At 58.9% G+C, this 17,369-nt stretch overlaps 2 protein-coding genes across 2 annotated transcripts in view; one reads left to right on the top strand and one right to left on the bottom strand.

The window, feature by feature from the left end:
• Positions 1 to 17,369, bottom strand: part of LOC117652661 (lachesin) — an 85,131-nt gene that overhangs the window by 38,738 nt on the left and 29,024 nt on the right. The gene's annotated exons all lie outside the window — the stretch shown is intronic.
• Positions 4,967 to 17,369, top strand: part of LOC117652651 (lachesin-like) — a 55,548-nt gene continuing 43,145 nt past the window's right edge. The window contains exon 1 of the mRNA XM_034397737.1: positions 4,967 to 5,081. Coding sequence (XP_034253628.1) covers positions 5,000 to 5,081 — 82 coding nt within the window. The 5' untranslated portion in view covers positions 4,967 to 4,999. The remainder of the gene's footprint in view (positions 5,082 to 17,369) is intronic.

Raw genomic sequence — 17,369 nt, 5'->3', positions numbered from 1 at the left:
TCGGATGGAGCACTCCGTTGTTGTTTCGTCTTCGGTGCAGCCCACCCCTTTCGGGCGATAGTGTTTCACTTCTGCGATGAGGATGCTCTCAACCAATCCTGTCAATTATTTGTTTCGGCAGCAGCAGCCCATCATCGCCAATAAAGCGACACGCCCCACGAAGTTGGGTTGGGGGAGGGGAGGGGAGGGAGGGGGCCTGCCCAACGAGGCGCCATGGCAAAAATCACCTCACACCCACAAAGTGGACTGCAATTGTATACCCACAAACGAATTTATAGACAATATGATCAATGGCTTCGACCTTGCTTTGTGTTTGACAAAAGTGGTTGGACACTGAACAAGGTTTAGTCAAATCAGAGCCAAATCAGAGGCAAAACGATAGAAGCAAAAAACAACAAATTTTGAACCTGAGTCACCACTGACATATACACGCTCCCCACCGGCCACCGAAGTGGGCGAGTTTGCGACGATCCGGAGCCGATCCGCCAAACTAGCCACGCCACTGTGCGACGCAGTGCGACGCCCCACCGTACTTTTGCCGCCTCACGGGCGTGCACAAGGGGGGGGCGGAGGGGGCGATCGCCCCCCCCGAAGGACCCCAAAAGGTATACTTTTGAGGCAGGTTTTGGCGTCTAACTCCTGGAAGTTAGGCAAAGTTCCTCAAAAAAAAGGTTCCACCGCCCCTCCCGAGGAGGCGAGCTGTGCACGCCCCTGTGCCGCCTCCGGTTTGAATTCGACGCTCGCTTCCGGGGCACCCGTGTATGGGTGGCCATTGTATGAGTTAGTCTGGCTGGCCGGGGCGGCCCGCCAACCGGCAAACTAACAGCGTGGGCGACGCCAACTCTGTGGGGGTCGTGGTCCCGTGAAGCACACCTCACCTAAACGCGCACGTCGGGAGTACTGGATCCATCACGCGAGAAAAGGGACAAACCTAGATTGTTGTCTCCGTTCCTGGAATCAGAACCGCAAAAACATATTAACGCGATAGCTAAATTCCGAAGGCCATGTCAGGTAAGCGGGTGCAGGCGAATTTCAGGTAATTTCACAGTTACAAAGCCTTCAAAGTCTTTGGCAAGGAGAAAGCAGCGCGGGTGCGCCAGAGCTGCGCCTACGAGGCGCTGACTCGGTGTTCTGCGGGAGTTAGTTGTTCTTTATAGAATCGCCTCTCTCTTTGTTTTTCTGGCTCCGCCGCTCGCTCCGCCCTGCCGTCAAGCGGGTCCTTAAAGCGGTGCATCACTATGCAACGGCACTGCGTTGAAAAAACACAAGAAAGCGCTGTGCCCGCGGGTGCAGAGTGTGCTCCAGGCTCCGATCGACAAGGCTTCAGTGCAAACTCACAGTCGGTTGAAGGGCGAGAAAAAGGGGAATCGGCCAACTAGCTCGTCCAGCGACAAGCGAATAAAGAATAAAGTGGTAGGCTGCTCCAGTTCCAGTGGGCGACCGCGGCCACCTTTCTTTTGTACGGTCCTCTTTGTTAATGAAAACGCGCCCCTCCCCCGCCAAGTCGCCTGGTGGCCTGGCTGCCTGGCTGGGCACCACAAACACCCCGCACCGCCCGCACCCCTGTCCTCTTTCCGACACATGCGAACCACTGCCAACTTGATTTGGCCGCACTACCAGACACTGGCTTGCGCGCGCGCGTGAGCGTGTGTGAGTGTCTGTGTGTGTCCACATACCACCCCTGGTATCGCATGTGTCTGCCGGACAAGGAGTGGTCGTAGTTACGGTGTAGAAACAGAGTGTTTTCCTTGGCCTTGTGTGCCGACTGCCCCGACTGCGCTCAGCCACCTCGCCGCTTTCGTTCGGTCTAGCCCGGGCGGTGTGCGAGGCGCGCAGGCGAGGCGGGCTGAGGTCTCCCGGCAGTGCCTGGCAGCCTGGCAGGGAAAACCCTTACATATATGGAAATGCTGTTAGGCTGGTTGGTTGGTCCTGGAGTCCCTGCAGCCGGGACGACGAGGGAGACACTCACACGGGGCGCACGGCGTGCACAGTTTGGAAGGGAACCCCGCCCACGCCCGCCGTGCGGTACAGGCGCTACAGCAATGCAGTGGCCCGCCGGGCCGCCTTCACCATCCAGCCGTGCACAGCGCAACCCAAGGCGCAGCCCGCCCGATAGGGAGGCGGGCTCGAGTTGCACTGACTGACGGCTGATTGTCACAGCTTCGGAATGCTCCCAAGCGGTTTGCGCGGGGAGGGGTGCTGCCACGTCATAATAGGAAAGGATCATGCAAATCCAATACACGACGAAGAATTCCACTCGCCAGCCCGGAGAGCAGCCTCAACACACGCACGGGCAGCGATACACTGAAAACCTCATGAAGTATGAGCACAAAAAAGACACCTAAGAAGTATGACCGTGAATGTTTGCAAAGAATACTTCCGAAAATAGGAAATATTATTTTTTCTATGCGTGTACAAAGCAGAGGTGAGAAAAGTTACCCGCTCCTGACCCGCCGTCATCCGCTCCGAAATATAGGTGTCGATATCTCGTAAACTAAGGAACGTACGAGTGCTATGCATAAAGTGACTTGTTTTTTGGAAATTTCATTTCCATTTAATGTTATTTTATGGTTATAGCATGTACCGGTCACCGTTTTAGAGATATTGGCACTTGTATTTCGGAGCGGGTCACGGCGGATCAGGAGAGAGTCACTTTTATCACCTCTGGCACAAACTTTTTTAAATAAACGCTTACGTCATATTTTGCAAAGATTAAATAAGAGTGCAATGTCATGAGCTAGGTCCACTTCGGTTTTCAATGTCCCTTCTGGCCTTTCGGCCTTCCCGGCCAGCCGCGCCGCGTGGCAGCGCGTCAGGTGGGCATCGAAAACAAGACGCCCCTCGCCGCCATTACCCCCAGAGGGCTGCAGTCGCACGGCGCTTTCGTCTCTCTGCCTCTCCCGCACTCAGGGGGCGAGGCCCGTGGCGGAGCGAGAGCGACAGACGAGGCACTCTTCGGAACCGGCCACTGCAGACTCCCCTCCTGACCCTGCCGTGCGCTTTTCCCTCCATACTCAATATTGTCCCTGCGTGTCCCAAAACGGCGCAGGGGAGACACAAAAGGGGAGAAAGGGAAAAAAGGTCAGATTGGGGCCTCCATCACACCTGCGTGATAGAATTGGATTGGGTGGAACCGGATTATCACCTTCAAAGGCAGCAACATAAACTCAGAGCATTAATTGATTATGATTTAAGGGAAATAAAAGCAGGCAAGCTGAAACACTGCAACGGAAACCACAGGGGCTAGAGTCAACAGCGCAGAGTGTGTGTGTGTGTGTGTGTGTCCGCAAACACGGGTGGTGTCCGCGGGTCGTCCGGAGGTGCAGCCGGATGAATTAAAGGTGAGGCGGAGGCGATGACGTGGGAAGGGCGCGGGCTTGGCGGGGCGGGCGCGCGCTTGGCGGGGCGGGTGCGCGGCGTGGCGCGTAGCAGGTGCAGCGAGGAGGGGGAGCAAGACAAATAGGCTCCCCTAAATGGTCATGTTTGTAGTGGGGAAACCACGCGGACCGAGGGAGGGGTGGAAAAAGAGTCGGGCTCGCGCTTCGCCGCCAGGGCTGCCCGACCGTCCCGCGCGGCCCTAGCGGCGCCACCTTGCCTGGTCCGCTTATTTTCAGGTGGCTCCGGGCAGCCAGCCACTAGCAGCGTGCACGAAGCCAGGCCGGGAGCCAGGTTACTGGTGGGAGAGAGGCACACCTGTGAAGGTGACCGAACCTGGCAGCGTCACGCTGGGAGGGGAAAAGGAGAACCATTTCGACGTGGGTGGTGCATTGAACTCGAGCTGGCTCACGCGCAAACACACACACACACCAACTCACACACATACACACAATGTCAATGCCAGCCAGAAAGAGGGAAAGTCAATGTATCGTGTGCCAAATCGGCACGGGAAATTACCCCTGGGGGGCAAACAGTGGCGGGTAACAAGCGGGCATCCCTCGCAATCCGCACCGCACTCAAACAGCGAGGGGCGGGAAAGAGAGTCAGGGCCGCTGGCCGCGCTGGCCGCCGCGTGGTGCTGGGCCGCCGCCCCGCCTCGAAAAACTTTCCTGGCTATCTTCACGTCGTCGTCATCGGAATCGAAGAGAGAGAGACAGCCGAACGGCCCGGATGGCGAGGAGTGCGAGAGTGTGCGAGAGAGGCACGCCGCCGTAATTCTTTCCTCCCCGTTTATTTCCGTCCGTCAGCCGCACACAATAGCCGCCTCCTGTTCTTGCGTCCTTTTGTGATTCCTTTCACCCTTTCCCTGGATCTTGCCCGCGCGGCCTGGGCCCGGCCCGGCCTGCCAGGCCATCGCGCCGCCACTATTTAGCCAACATTGCCCCCCGGCGACTCGCTGCGAGCCCTCGCCGGGCTCCTTCACAAGTACACCACCAAAACTGTTAAAATTTAAACAAAAAGCAAACATTAAAATTTTGCAGAAAAGTTTCTACCGCCAGTGAAATGTGCCGTTTGCATATATTCACTAAAAGCAAAGAGAATATTAGTATCCGGTGGCTTGTCAGGCAGGACGCTGGACGCGTGCGCCTGGATGTAATCGGGAAAGCCGCCGCCAAACGGCTGGGATCGAGGCTGTGCCTTTTGCTGCACGGAGCCCGGGGCGGGCTGTCAAAGCCACCTGCCTGGCCCACGCACTGTACGGAGTGCTGCGCCTGCAGCTCGCGGAGTCCGTGGGCCTGGTCAGTGCACGCGCGTGTGGGCCGCGAAGTGAGGCGGCCCTGCCGCGCCCTGCCGCGCCGCCCCCACCACGCCTCCGCCGCCACCCCCAGCCCACGAGGCGCCGTGCCGGCCGTGCCGGTGTGGCGGAGTGGCGCCCAGCCAGTCGGGATGCGCCGAGCCACGCGTCCGCACCGCGCCTCCCTGCTGCCGCTGCTTTCCCTGGCCGCGGGTCCGAGCGTCCTTCACTTCGCCACGCCGCACCGGCTGCCATCCCGGTCCGGCGCCCAAGCCTCTCGACGTCCTCGCCCTCTTCCACGGCCTGCGCACCGCCCCCACGAGCGACATGCAGGCGGCCGCGACCGCCGCGGCTCTCGTCGCCGTCCTGGTGCTGCGGGTGGGCACTGACTTCGTGCCCGGGGCCACCGGTGAGTACTGCTCGCGCCATCCGCGGACAGCTAGAGTTCACTCTTGTTCCTCCTTGCCCGAACAGATTGAATCCAAAATAGATGGTGAATGTGTGTGAAGAGTTCCGGTAGGTCGTCAGAGGCAGGCGGATTGCAGACATAACTGCGCCAAAACTCCTGAAACCAAAATCAAATATCCATAGAACGAAATCAAACAGTCACTTCGAAATCGGTGTGGCTACAAAGGGGCCGCTGGAAGAAAAATCGCTGGGAAGTGGAACTGTGTCGTCAATACACGCTTGGCAGGGCGATTCAAAAACATGGAGAAACTTTCTCCCCTCCCGGCCCGGTGCGGCCCGGCGCGGCCCGGCGCGGCCCGGCGCGGCCTGGCACCCCAGTGTGAGCTGGCTCTGACATTCATCCCGAAGCTCGCCGCCCCGTCTGTCTCACTTTTTCCCCTTCTTTTTCCACTGTCTAAAAGGCTCGCACGGGACGTTTCGCGCATTCCGTCCTGGCAGCCGGGCAGGACGCGAGGCGTCGTCCTCGTCGTCTTGGAGCAAGTCTGGGAGCGTGCATCAAACCCGGCGCGGGGAGGGCGCTCCGAGACACCGAGGGGAACGCCTCCCCATGCACTCCGGACTCCGTGACGGCGCGCTGCAAGCCGACTTTTGACCTCTCTGCGCGTGGCGGGGCGGCGCGTGGTGTCAACTGGCAGGGACGCGAAATTTCAATAACCGCGCCCAAGACCTGAAACCAGAGGCAGCAGGACTTGCACCCTTGTTGCAGGCGCCAAGGTGCGTCCAGGGAATTCGTAAAAAATGGTATCAGTGACACCGAGAGCTTTACGCTTGGCGTCCCTCCAGTGTTGCCAGTGTTGTCACTCTTACAGTAGATGGGGAAATGAGAAGGAGGGTGTCTCTTAGTCTGATGAGTGGCCTGCGCCCCAGGAGATCAGTGCGGCCATTTCTTTTGCTCGAGACGTAAGACGGGACAACTAGGAGAAATGGAGGCTCTTCTGATAGTTCTTCATGTCCGGCTTATGATGATGGCCATGACGTGCTAGTTGATTTTCGCCCAGCCGGTGCGTTCTAACTCGACTTAAACTTTTCACCAGTTGTGCGTTTACCGCTTCATAGAATCGGGCGCGCCAAACTGACCGAACTCCGACGGCAAAGTATGTTCCTTTTTTGCACGCTACGCGTCGAAGCGAAAACAATGGCGACGCTTCGCTAACAATAATCGGTCGGTCGGTCCGGTCGGTCCCCTGGACGCCGAAGTTGTGCACGTCCCCGGCAACGCAGCAGCCCGCCCCGCCAGGCCGCCCCGCCAGGCCAGCGCTGGCACAAATCCACGCCGCCCAGCCGTCCCCGGGGCCTGCAGCGGCCTGCAGCCTGTGGCCTGGCCATTGTCTGTCCTTGAACTAGTATTGTGTTTTCCCTGGACTTTGGCAGTGGCGTCGCTCCGCTCATTTACGGCCTGTGATTCACAGCCGCAGACATATTGGTGCACTTCGCGCTGGCGCTGGCAGTGCTTCTGGCTGCGACGCGCAGAGTCCACTGTAAAAAAGGATACCGTCGCCGGACAACCCGAGCAGCGAGTCCTGGAAGGATATGATTCCACCCTCGGGGGCGATGAAGAGGTCGCGGGCCGCGCACAGCCCCACGGCCCCGCGGCCCGCCTCGGCGCGGACAGTATTTCAGCGACTTGCCCCCGACCCGGCCCGGCCGCGCTGCTGCGCTAACGTGTGCGTATAGTTAATGCGAAAAAATAGCGGAAGGAGCAACGGCGAAAGCAGGATATATTTGCCGGGCGAAATAATGGTGCGCGAATGGCAATGTGGCGGTGGGCTGCTGGGGGTGGGGAATCACACACACACACACACACAGTCACATGCACGCACGCACACATGACACGTGCGGGTCTAAGTCTTTCCTTCCCTGCGGCAGCCCTGGCGGCCCCGGCCGCGCGGGGAGAAGGTCCTTCCCGCTGGTCTTTGTTATCTGTCTTCTTCCATTCCTGGAGGGGACGCGCGCGAGGCGCGTTCAACCGCAAAAAGAGAAAGCGCGGCGAGTTTTAAGCTTTCCGCGGCTTTCCGCGCGATGGCCGCCCGATCGGCGCGCTATGAATCTTCCTTCGGCGCGTCGGAAGGCTGCCGGGGAAAATAGAGAGGGAAAAAAAGAGAAAACAATTACGCCACCTGCCACCGGTGTGTGTTCTACAGGTGGCGTCCTGGTCACACCTTTTAGGGCGGTGGCGCCGTGGCCTACTTCGACTAAGAGGCTGTCATTGAGACCCCAGCTTGCTGCCCGGGCGGGCCCTTGCCGACGCCGCGCTGCCACGCCGCGCTGCCACACCGCCACGCGATGAATTTCTAAAGCACGGAGCCAAGTGTTTGCGGGCTAGCGCCGCCAAGCTGCTCCCGGAGAGGCAGTCCGCACCCAGCCACCGTGGCGAGCAGACCGCACGGACGCACAACTGGCCCCAAAGATTTATCAAAGTCGCCTGCGGTATTCAGAACCAAGTCATTTCTGCCATTGGCGTTCCTCGTCCCGGCATCGCCATTGCGGCCCGCGTCGGCCCGAGTGATATACTCGCACGCGGTATGGCCGCACGCCTGTTTTATTGGCCAAAGTTGATCATTGGGATGTTGGTCAGACTGGGAGCACCTTGCATTACCGGCAGGTAGTCGACACATTCCGATGATGTATGCGATGTGGGCGGCGGGCGGCAGACATCCCGAATACAACGAATCTGCAAGCAGGATTCGAAAAAAGGGAAAACCACACTCCCGCTCACTGAGACCACTCTGTTTCACTTTCCCGGGACGGGTTGTTCTTCGAAAAATACAGAAATTGCCCCACTGTCGGTTGTCCTTTCCTCGAAATAAAAAGAGAAAAAGAGAGCAGGGGGAAAAATCAGCGAGGAAACTGAAAGTGGCTATCAAGTCTTTGTGGCACGGTTTGGCATGATGTCTCTCTCCTTTCGTCCGTTGTCTCTCTTTTCCGTTTCTTCGCGGAGCACTACGCGGAGGTCATTATTTTGACACGCCTGTTTGAATCTGGATTGAAGTTGACTCAGTCCTTACGGGCCTCATCAAGCCAGACGCGAGTCGGGATATATCCGCGCACTGCCATTGTTTTTGTCCCGTTCTAGTGGACACGCTGGTCAGAGGACGGTAGCCGCGCTGGCCCACTGTGGCGTGGCCATGGCCGGGGCCGCGTGCCAAAAAGATAGCGCAAAGTGGCAGAGCGAGTCGAATCTGTGCCGACAACTTTAACAGGATGAGTTGATGCACCTAATTGGGTGGGGCCTCCGAGAAGGCAAGGCGAGGCACGGCGAGGCATGGCGAGGCACGGCCCGCCGAGTGGCGGCACGCAAAGTTCACACTTAACTGGATTATATTGCTTGATTAATTAAATGTATTTAATTATACACAACTGCCGGGTCGCCGCTCCGCTCACCTTCTTCATTCTCGCCTCTCCTCGTCGCTCTTCCTCTCGCCGCCTCTCTCACTCCCCTGCTAACACCTCCGCCTGGGGCCCCGCGGCCCCGCGGCCCCGCTGTGCGACGAGATGGTTATGATCTCGAATAATTGTCTGCGACTAACCGCGGCCAGTGCCGGGAAAGCGCTCCACACGAAAGAAGAGACTCACGATGGATGGTGCTGACACAGCCCTTAACTGGTGCGGAACTCTACGGGAAAAAAACTGTTGGGGAAGTTTTTCAATGACGTATTACAAGGGCACATCTATGGTGTTTGACGGGCAACCTACTAGTTATTTGAAAACGGAGTAAATCAGCAACAACTTGCGGGCCGTGGGGGAAAAATCAACATTTTATTCCCTTTTTAAAGGAGTTATATTTTTGAGCGGCTTTACGACAGAAAAATAAACCAGTAGGCGGCGCAAATCCGGTGGGATGCACACGATTCGCGGGTCGCCTAAACACACTTGGGCTCTCTCACGAAGCCGGCAACGCCAAGCTCTTCCGCTGGAAGGACTTTAACATTTTGCGCCTGGCTCCGCTGGAAAGTTATCTCTCACGGCGACTTCGTTAGCTCGTACCGCGGCCCCTGCAAGATTGACGCTGCGGAAGGTACACAAGGACCTGCAGGTGCAAGTTAGTTTCGTCATGACACTCGATGACGGAGTTCGCCAAGTCCTCGAGCAGAGCAGTGCGCGCATCCACGTCGAGCTTTTTTTCCGCATTGCAGTAGCACGGAAAAAAGTTCCACGCATACTAGGTTCGGTTTACACGCCACCGGCGGCTGTCACCTCTTTTTTTTACAACTTTACGGTAACTCTTCCGAAAGCGCGCCTGGGGTACAGTAAACACACCTCGCGCGGGGCCCGCGTTTGGGTAAGTGCACTCACGGTCGATCCCGACCTGTGCCTGTCCTGTGATGTCCCGGACGAACCTGTATCCCCTCCCCACTTCCAAGTAGGAGTAAAAGAGCACCCCACGTCGCCCACCACCACCATCTGGAGTAACTCAGGTCACCTTGCCGTAGTGGGTGACCTGGGCAATGCTAGACTTATGTGTGAAAACCTCAATTTTATTCGGTAATTCACGAGACTTGCTTAACATCACTCAGGGTTTTAATTGACCGAAACAAAGTTTCCCCTTCCCGAACCTCCTCTTTCGACTTGCGGACTCAGACACTCGGAATGGTGCACACGGTCACCGGGTTCGTTCAATTACAGTCGCAAAGGGCCTCCCTGTGTCGCCATCCGACCATCCGGCCGCTTGCATCACAGCCTTGTTGCTTGACTTCTCTGATCACGCAGAGATGAGCAGAACAATACAGGCGACGTCGTTCACGGCGCGCTGGGCACACGCAGGGCCAAGCCAGAGGGGGCGACAAAAAACAACAACAAAAAAACAACGCGAAACAAAAATGGAAATAAAATCTTGAAAGGACACAGCACAAGCAGGAGCACGGCGAGACGGCAAACTCAAATACAAGTTCCAATTACGTGGGATCGCTGCGCAGCGGCGGGGAGGCGGCGGCGCGAAGACGCGGCGACGCGAAGACGCGGCGGCCAAAGGGACTCGCTGGAATCACCTCGCCGTCGCCTCGCCGCCTCCACGGCAGTGGTGGCAACACCGGCGGGTATCGAAGGTGTTGCAATTGGCTGTGCCGGAACACAGCGGCCGCTCCCTCGCCGAGCCATAATGACAGAGCGGTTAAAGACCAGAGAGAAAACACACGCAAACAGAGGGGTGAAACAGGCGTGAAGGTACACGACAACACACGCCACGTGAAGGAGCAAAAATAAATGGGGGCAGCGAGGGCAGCGCTAACATCAAAGCGGCGGGGCGCAGCGCGTCTTCTTGTTTACCGTACACTGCGCCCCGGAGGGGCCGAGGGCGGCCGAGGGCGGCCGAGGGCGGCCGATGCGTCGGCTGCACCCTCCCACGCTGTCCGACGCCGCGCACGTGCACGCCACTGCAAAGGGCCCCCGCACGCGTCGGCATCATGGACTGCGGGGAAGCTGTCATGAAGTGGCCATGAATGCAGCAGCAGGGCAGGTGCGAGGGACAGAGAAAGCGTGGTGGAAACAACGCGACGCGTCCCCTGCCGTGTTGCCGCGGTTTGCTGTTTCGCTGGTTTGTTTATTTTCGCTTGCACTCGAACGAACGGCGGTCTATCCGCGGCCTTCCTAGCCTATCCTCCTCATAGGTCGCTAAACACTCCTGAAATAGCCGAGTGCTGGCGGCGCTTGCACCGCACGCGCCTCTTGGGCTTGTGGGCTGCGCAGTGTCTCTGGGAACGAGCGGCATGGCTGGGGGGCGGCAGGCAGGGCAGGCAGCGCGGCACGCCTGAACGGTCCATTTGGCAAAGCTCGACGCGCTGCAAGGGCGCTAGGGCGCTCTACTGACCCTTGCGGACACTACCCAACAACAACAACAATAGCAACAACAGGAAAACGGGGCGCGAGTGTGCGGCAGTGGTGCTACACCGGCATGTCAGAAGCAAGGACAAATAGCACGTGGTCAACTTCTTTTCTTCGTTTTCGATTTTTCAATACTTTTCCTTTCTCTTTCACCGAGCCGACAGACTTCCAGTGAGGGGGACGACCCCAGCCCCGCTAGAGCAGCACTATAAAATGTCGATTTTGACGATCCGCAGACGCGGCAAATGGCTGCAGCACGTGGCTTTGGCGCACCGATTTGCCACTGCGCGGCCTGCCCGGCCACACTGCCTATAAATACGCATAAGGGCACAAAACCGTTTGTCCTACGTGGAAAAGGGGCGGCTAGAAACAGGGGGAAAGGGGATGGGGGGGGGGGGGGGGTTCTAGTGGCGGAGCCACGAGAGTGCACGCTGCTGCGCCGCCGTGTAATGAGATGGAGGCCTTCAAAGCGCAACGCCCGATCACCCTGATCGGGCCCGCCAGCCCCGCCGGCCCCGCCATGGCGCGCCAACGAAGTGACCACTCGCACAAGCGAAGCACAGCCGAGCACAGCGGAGTGCGCATCCAGCCCGCCATCGACCGGGCCGTGCCGAGCCGCGCGGTACGCAATGTATGTATAAATAGGGCAAAGATTTACCGCGCGATAAGCATTAGGCGGCAGTGTACTGCACTGGTCTCTGCAAAAATAAACCGCTACAGAGGTTTTTATTTTTATTTTCAAGCCAACTTCGGTTTGCGTGTAGTGTCACTGTGATACTGAAAGGAGTACTCGGCCTCTGTCTCGGTGCTTTGTTGTGACTGCGTCTCCGGGGGCGGGGAGGGGGGGAGGCGGAGGGGGCAGATCGCGGGGTAGCAGGTGTTATTCATGAGCCGCGATACGTGAGTTATGATGACAACGTGACTCAAGGAAGGCAGACACGGAGAAGGGAGTGCAACCACATGGCGCTCTCGGCGGCGGTCAGATGGAAAAAGAATAAAATGAAACGTGGCGGGTCGGGGCGGTGGCATCGGGTCCTGCAGACCTATCCGCTTTGGCCAGCCGGACGGCCGCGCCGCGCGCCGCGCACTGCCCCGAAATACGAAGGCCTGCATATACATCTGTCGAGGGTTGCCGGCAGTAGCGCTTGAAGGGGCGGCCAGGTAGCGGCGATGTGGGACTGGCCTATCAGGCCTCGAGAGCAGTCGCAAGCCGCACGAGGGCAGTTTGATATTGCCTTTGTGAGGGCCACGTTGGAGCGGTACACGAGTGACCCCGTATTTTTCGAGTGTTTGTGTGTGTGTGTGTGTGTGTGTGGTCACGGCCACTCAGGCGGGAATATTTTCTCCACGAAAGGGCGTGCCGTGGCGGCAGTGCAGGACGGCCACTACACACGGGTCCGCAACGCAAACGACTCTCTCGAAAAAATAAAATAGAATCGATAATCAGATCCCGATTATATTGTCATCCGTTTCCGCTTTCACTGTAGTAACCGATTTGTTTCCGGTTGGCCGGCAGCGCGTCCCTTCCGCACGCAGATAATGAGGGTGACACTTCGCGCGGCGGGCCGCTGTGTGGCCTGTGTGGACTGTGTGGACTGTGGACAGAGGGGGCTGGGTTCGCAAGGCCGGGCGCGCGGGTCACGCACCGGGCCGCCGCCGTAAAGTAATTGGCGAGTCGGTTCCATAGTCGTCGCCCAACCGGCCCAACCGGCCCTACCCACGCGACGACGCGTGTCGTCCGATAACACGGCGGAAAGCGAGCGCCCTACACTCGTGGAAACGCGAGGGACGTATTGTCGGCGGGTAGACACCTCGCTGCAACTCGCTGGGCTAATTAGATCGACTCTCTCTCTCTCTCTCTCTTTCACCCCCGCCATTCCTTCCCTCTCCATCATTAGATTGGGGAGCCGAAAAGGCTGGCGGACTCTGTAATGAGATGCTCATGCATGAAGCCCTGGCTCTGCATGGCGCGGCCCGACTGCCGGAGCGCCGAGTGGAAGACGACCAAGGAGGACTCAGGAGGCCACGGCGCCGCGCGCCCGCGCCCCTGTCAGACCGGGGCTGGGCCGCCCGCCGCACGCACGGCGGTTCGGGTTGCCTACCGCGCGGTCCGCGGGCTGAAGGCTGCAGCGAACTTGAAGCTGTGGCAAGGCGCAGCTGTCTGTAGCCGGACGCACCCAACACTCGGCTACCGCTGTGGCCGGGCTGTGGCCCTGAGGGAGCATTGGGCTGAGCATTGGGCCCAGCATTGTCGCGGCGAAGGGCCGGCCGGAGAGGCGGGCACGGTGCTGTACAGCCTTATGAAAAGGAAGATAGAGCGAGTGCACACAGCGTTTGCTCTGGGTTACTACTGTGTGTGCGACTAGCTCGACCCCTGCCCCGCCCCGCCCTCACGCCGGCGGGGGGCCAGCTGCCCTGGTGCCCAGCCAGCCCCACCACGCCGCTGCGCCGCTGCAGCGCAGTGCCCCGACAACTGCTTGCACCACACACGAAAAGAGATACACGACGCGCGGCAATATTTCAGTGCGAAATGCGGACGGGGATGGTTTTGTCCTCCCCGCACAGTATGGCGTCTTGCTGGGGCGCCGCCGGCCGAGGAGGACGCCGAGGACGGCGAGGACGGGGAGGACGAGAGGTTGGCGCGGCACTTCACCCCGATTTGGGGGCACGGCGGGGCCTTTAGGATGCAGATGTGTGTGGGTGTCGCTCCCTCCACCGCACTGTCTCTCGCTCTGACCTTCTCTCGGCACGGCACGCCACGGCACGCCACGCCACGGCACGCCACGCCACGGCCAGCAGAGCGAATCTGGCCCGGGCAGCTCGATAAAGTCACTTTCGAAGAAGAAATAGAGAAACGTGAGGATATTCACGGCTGGGCGTGTGTGCGTGCGTGCAGGGCAGGGGGTCCGCCAAGAAGAAGAAAAAGCCCCGGATCGGAGCCCTGGCTGTGTTGTGTGAGTGTGCCGATCCCTGTGTGTGACTGACGCACTGAAAACGCGCCCGGCCCGAGATGGGGCGGGGCGGGGCGATCCCAACATATTTACAAATATGCCAAGATAGCAGAGGGAGCGCAGCGGCTACGCGGAGAAGTTGGTGCCCGCTTCGCTTCGCTTCGCTGTGCCCCCGCGTGCCGTGTCGCGCACCTTCCCCTCCGATGTGTCCCACCTCACTGCCTCACAGTTCGACCCCCCGCCGGTCCCCCGGGGATCCCCCCGGCCGGGCCCTTCCAGCGGGGCTGCGGGGCTCCGGCCGACGGACGTGTGCTATAGTGGGGGGAGGGCAAAGGGCGCCTTACGCCACCATCACTTGGGGGGCTGGCTAGCTGACCGGCCGGCCAGGGTGTCCGTGTTGCAGTGGGGGCCGGGCGGGGCCAGGCGGGGCCAGGCGGCCGAGGCGCTGCGGGGCGAGGAGGAGACGGAGGCCCGGCAGTCGCAATGGGCATTCAATATCACTCGCGGTAAACAAGGAAAATGAAGCGGAAAAAGTATGGACCGTGCGTGGTGGTGGGATTGGCTTGCTGCGGAACAACGAACGCCTCCCCTCTCCCTCACTCACTCACACACGACGGTCGCCCGCCGCAAGTCTTCCGAACAGGACAAGGCAAATGCCCCCCCCCCCTCTCTCTCTCTCTCTCTCTTGCACACGCACAAACCTTCTTATTGAGGGCCGATCCTGCCTCGTGCCGAGAGTTTAATACTTACAAACGCACCGTCGCTAAGACGACAACAACAACAACAACAAACAACAACAAAACGATGGAGTGAATAAAAAGCGCGGCGTAAAAGCTTTTATCTATCGGAACCGCAATGGCAACGGCGCGGCCGGCGCGGCGGCAGTCTCGTCGCGCATGCCCACTGCACTGGTATAACTCGTGATCCATTACTCCGCCGCCGTTAACGCATCATATAACTCGGGCCTCTCGATTCGATAGTTTGTCGGGGCCACGGGCATGTCCCGGCACGGCGCGGCCGTAAACTTTCCCCCCACCTCATAAATTCATGCACATCACTGGCGGGTCACGGCGGGACAGCATCCGAAACCTCGCAACAAAAGGCGACTGCCCGCGAATTCGTTGGAGCGTTTTGTTTTCAAGTTCGGCCAGAGGGGCGTCGAAAACGCGTGGGCCCGATGCACGCTGCACGCCAGGAGAGAGAAAGAGAGACGGCCAAGAAAGACACCGAAGGAACACACACGTCATCGGACTCCCCACGCATTCAATGGAGTCTCCTCGGTGACCCACGCAAAGCGCACCTGCCACGTTGCGAGTCGATTCCCACTCCCACACTGCCAACTCGACACGCACGCATCCCACATCACGCGAAGAGACCAATCTCTTTCCCTGCCGCCGGCACTCATTTCATAATCGTATCGTATTTTTTTCAGATTTTTTTATGATTTTTTTTTTGTTACTTTTCGTTTTTGCCTGCTTTTGGGTGCGTGGAGTACAGTGTGTGTTGCAGTCATGAATGAGAGAGAGCGAGACGGCGGGGAAGTAGGGATGGACGCTTCGAAGAGCGAGCACAATAAACGAGGGAGAGAGACAAAGGCGAAGGATTCATGGCGAAAGGGGTGGGAGAGAAAGGGAGAGATTGAAGGGAGGGGGCGTCCAGTCCCTTCAGACCTTAGGGCGTGCAAGGGCAGGCAGTGCATTCGAGCAAAGTCTTCCTGGTAAACAGAGCCGATATTTATAGTACGCCGTGCCAACAAGAACCACATCCGGGAAATATCTGCACATTCGAAAAAAAAAAGGATCAGTCACTTATTGGTGCTCTAGGTGGCGTCGCTCGAGCGTTCGTCGTGCACGAGTGCGTTATTGTGCTGACAAGGGTGTTACGCCATTGGTTCTCGGTCGTGACAGGACTAAAAACAAAAGACCATCCTTTATGACGGGGTCGTCATAGCCAAGCCATGTACCGCACCCCGCCGCGTGGCCGGCCGCCCGGCCAGGTCTGATTGGAAAGGCAATCACTCTTTTTTTTCTCTCTCTGGCTCCCTTTCATGGTCAGATATATCCCTTGTGTTCTGCGCACGGACTTGGCGCGGACCTGGACCCGGCTGACTGGCCAGCCCGCACCGAATTTCCATTTTTCTATTATTATTGTTTTCGGCTCTCTGCCCTTTTCCGGGCGTGGAGGTCACTACCAGCTGCTCTCAGACTTCAATTGAATGTACTGAATGTACTGTACCGACTGGCGGGCCGGCTGCAGTATAATATAGACGGGAACATGGATTTGGCCGACGCCCGGGCCGGCGCGCTGCCCTGGGCCAGGGCCTGGGCCAGGGCCGGGCCGCCCCCTCTGCCGGCCGTATGCTACACAGCTCTGGTTAGGCGCGCGCCGAGTGCGTCCCACTGGATTTCCTACTCCCCTTCCTTTCCCTCTATCTCTTCATCTCCTTCTGCTTCTTCTCGCCCGCCTCTCTCACCCCTTCCCGGCCGCCGTGTGCGAAAAGGGAGAAAAAATGTTATTATGCACAGAAGGAACTGCCGACGCTCCGTTAGCGCTGGTTGCCCCCACGCTTCGCGGGCTTCGTGAGCTTCGCGCTTGCCCGCAAAATGTTGGCCCCCAAGCGGTTATGTGTTCCGATGGAGTGGGTCCCCAGTCCCCGGGCCCAGGACCCCCAGCCCCCAGCTCCGTCGTGGCGGGGCGCGAGGGAAGGGTGGGGCGCGGCGGAGGCCCAGCGCGCCGGCTTTCCCCCAAAGTTTGCATGTATTTCATGACGATTCCGCCGCTGTTCAGCCTGTGATAGGAAGTCGTGATTTTTCGCGGCAGTCTCTCGCCGCCGCCGCGAACCAGCCGCGCCCAGCCGCGCCCCGCAGCCGCGAGGGTCGCGGACCCCGAAAATCTGTCCGCCAACTCTGTTTTTATTTTGGAATGCCCCACTTTCCCCGGCGAGTAAGAATGCTGGACGACGCTCGGTGGTTCGTCGCCCTAGGGGACTCCCACTACAGTGTTTCTAAACAAACTTTGAATAAGTTTTTGTTGTTTTTTCTCATATAACTCAAAAAACAGTCATTTTGTTCCAAACAGAATGCCGACTTTTTGTGCTCGCTTGCGTCCGCCGCACCGTGTTTTCGGAAGGTAGCGGCGGGGCGTCACGGATCGGCCGTGCAACGCAGAGGAACGCAAACTGGCCAGGCCCGGCCTGGCCCGTTCGCTGCTACATTCGCGTTTTGAAACAGAAAAACTTTTTCGTCGTGGCGCCGCAGCAGTTCTGCCGCAGCGCCCGGCCCGACTCGGCACGGTGAAAAGCATCCAGCTTGGCCGAACCCAGCATCCGAATTTCTCACCCTCGCCGAGGAAGGCCGGAATGCCTCAAACTGGGACGCAGTACGCAGTAAGGAGGTCATTCCCTCTGCTTCAGCGGTTGCGCCGGGCTCTGCCGGGCTTCAGACTGATTCCTTTTTGTCGCT

Source organism: Thrips palmi, unplaced genomic scaffold (genome assembly GCF_012932325.1).
Source record: "Thrips palmi isolate BJ-2018 unplaced genomic scaffold, TpBJ-2018v1 HiC_scaffold_10, whole genome shotgun sequence".
NCBI lineage: Eukaryota > Metazoa > Arthropoda > Insecta > Thysanoptera > Thripidae > Thrips > Thrips palmi.
The sequence above is the reverse complement of the archived record's forward strand: the minus strand, read 5'-3'. Positions and strand labels throughout refer to the sequence as shown.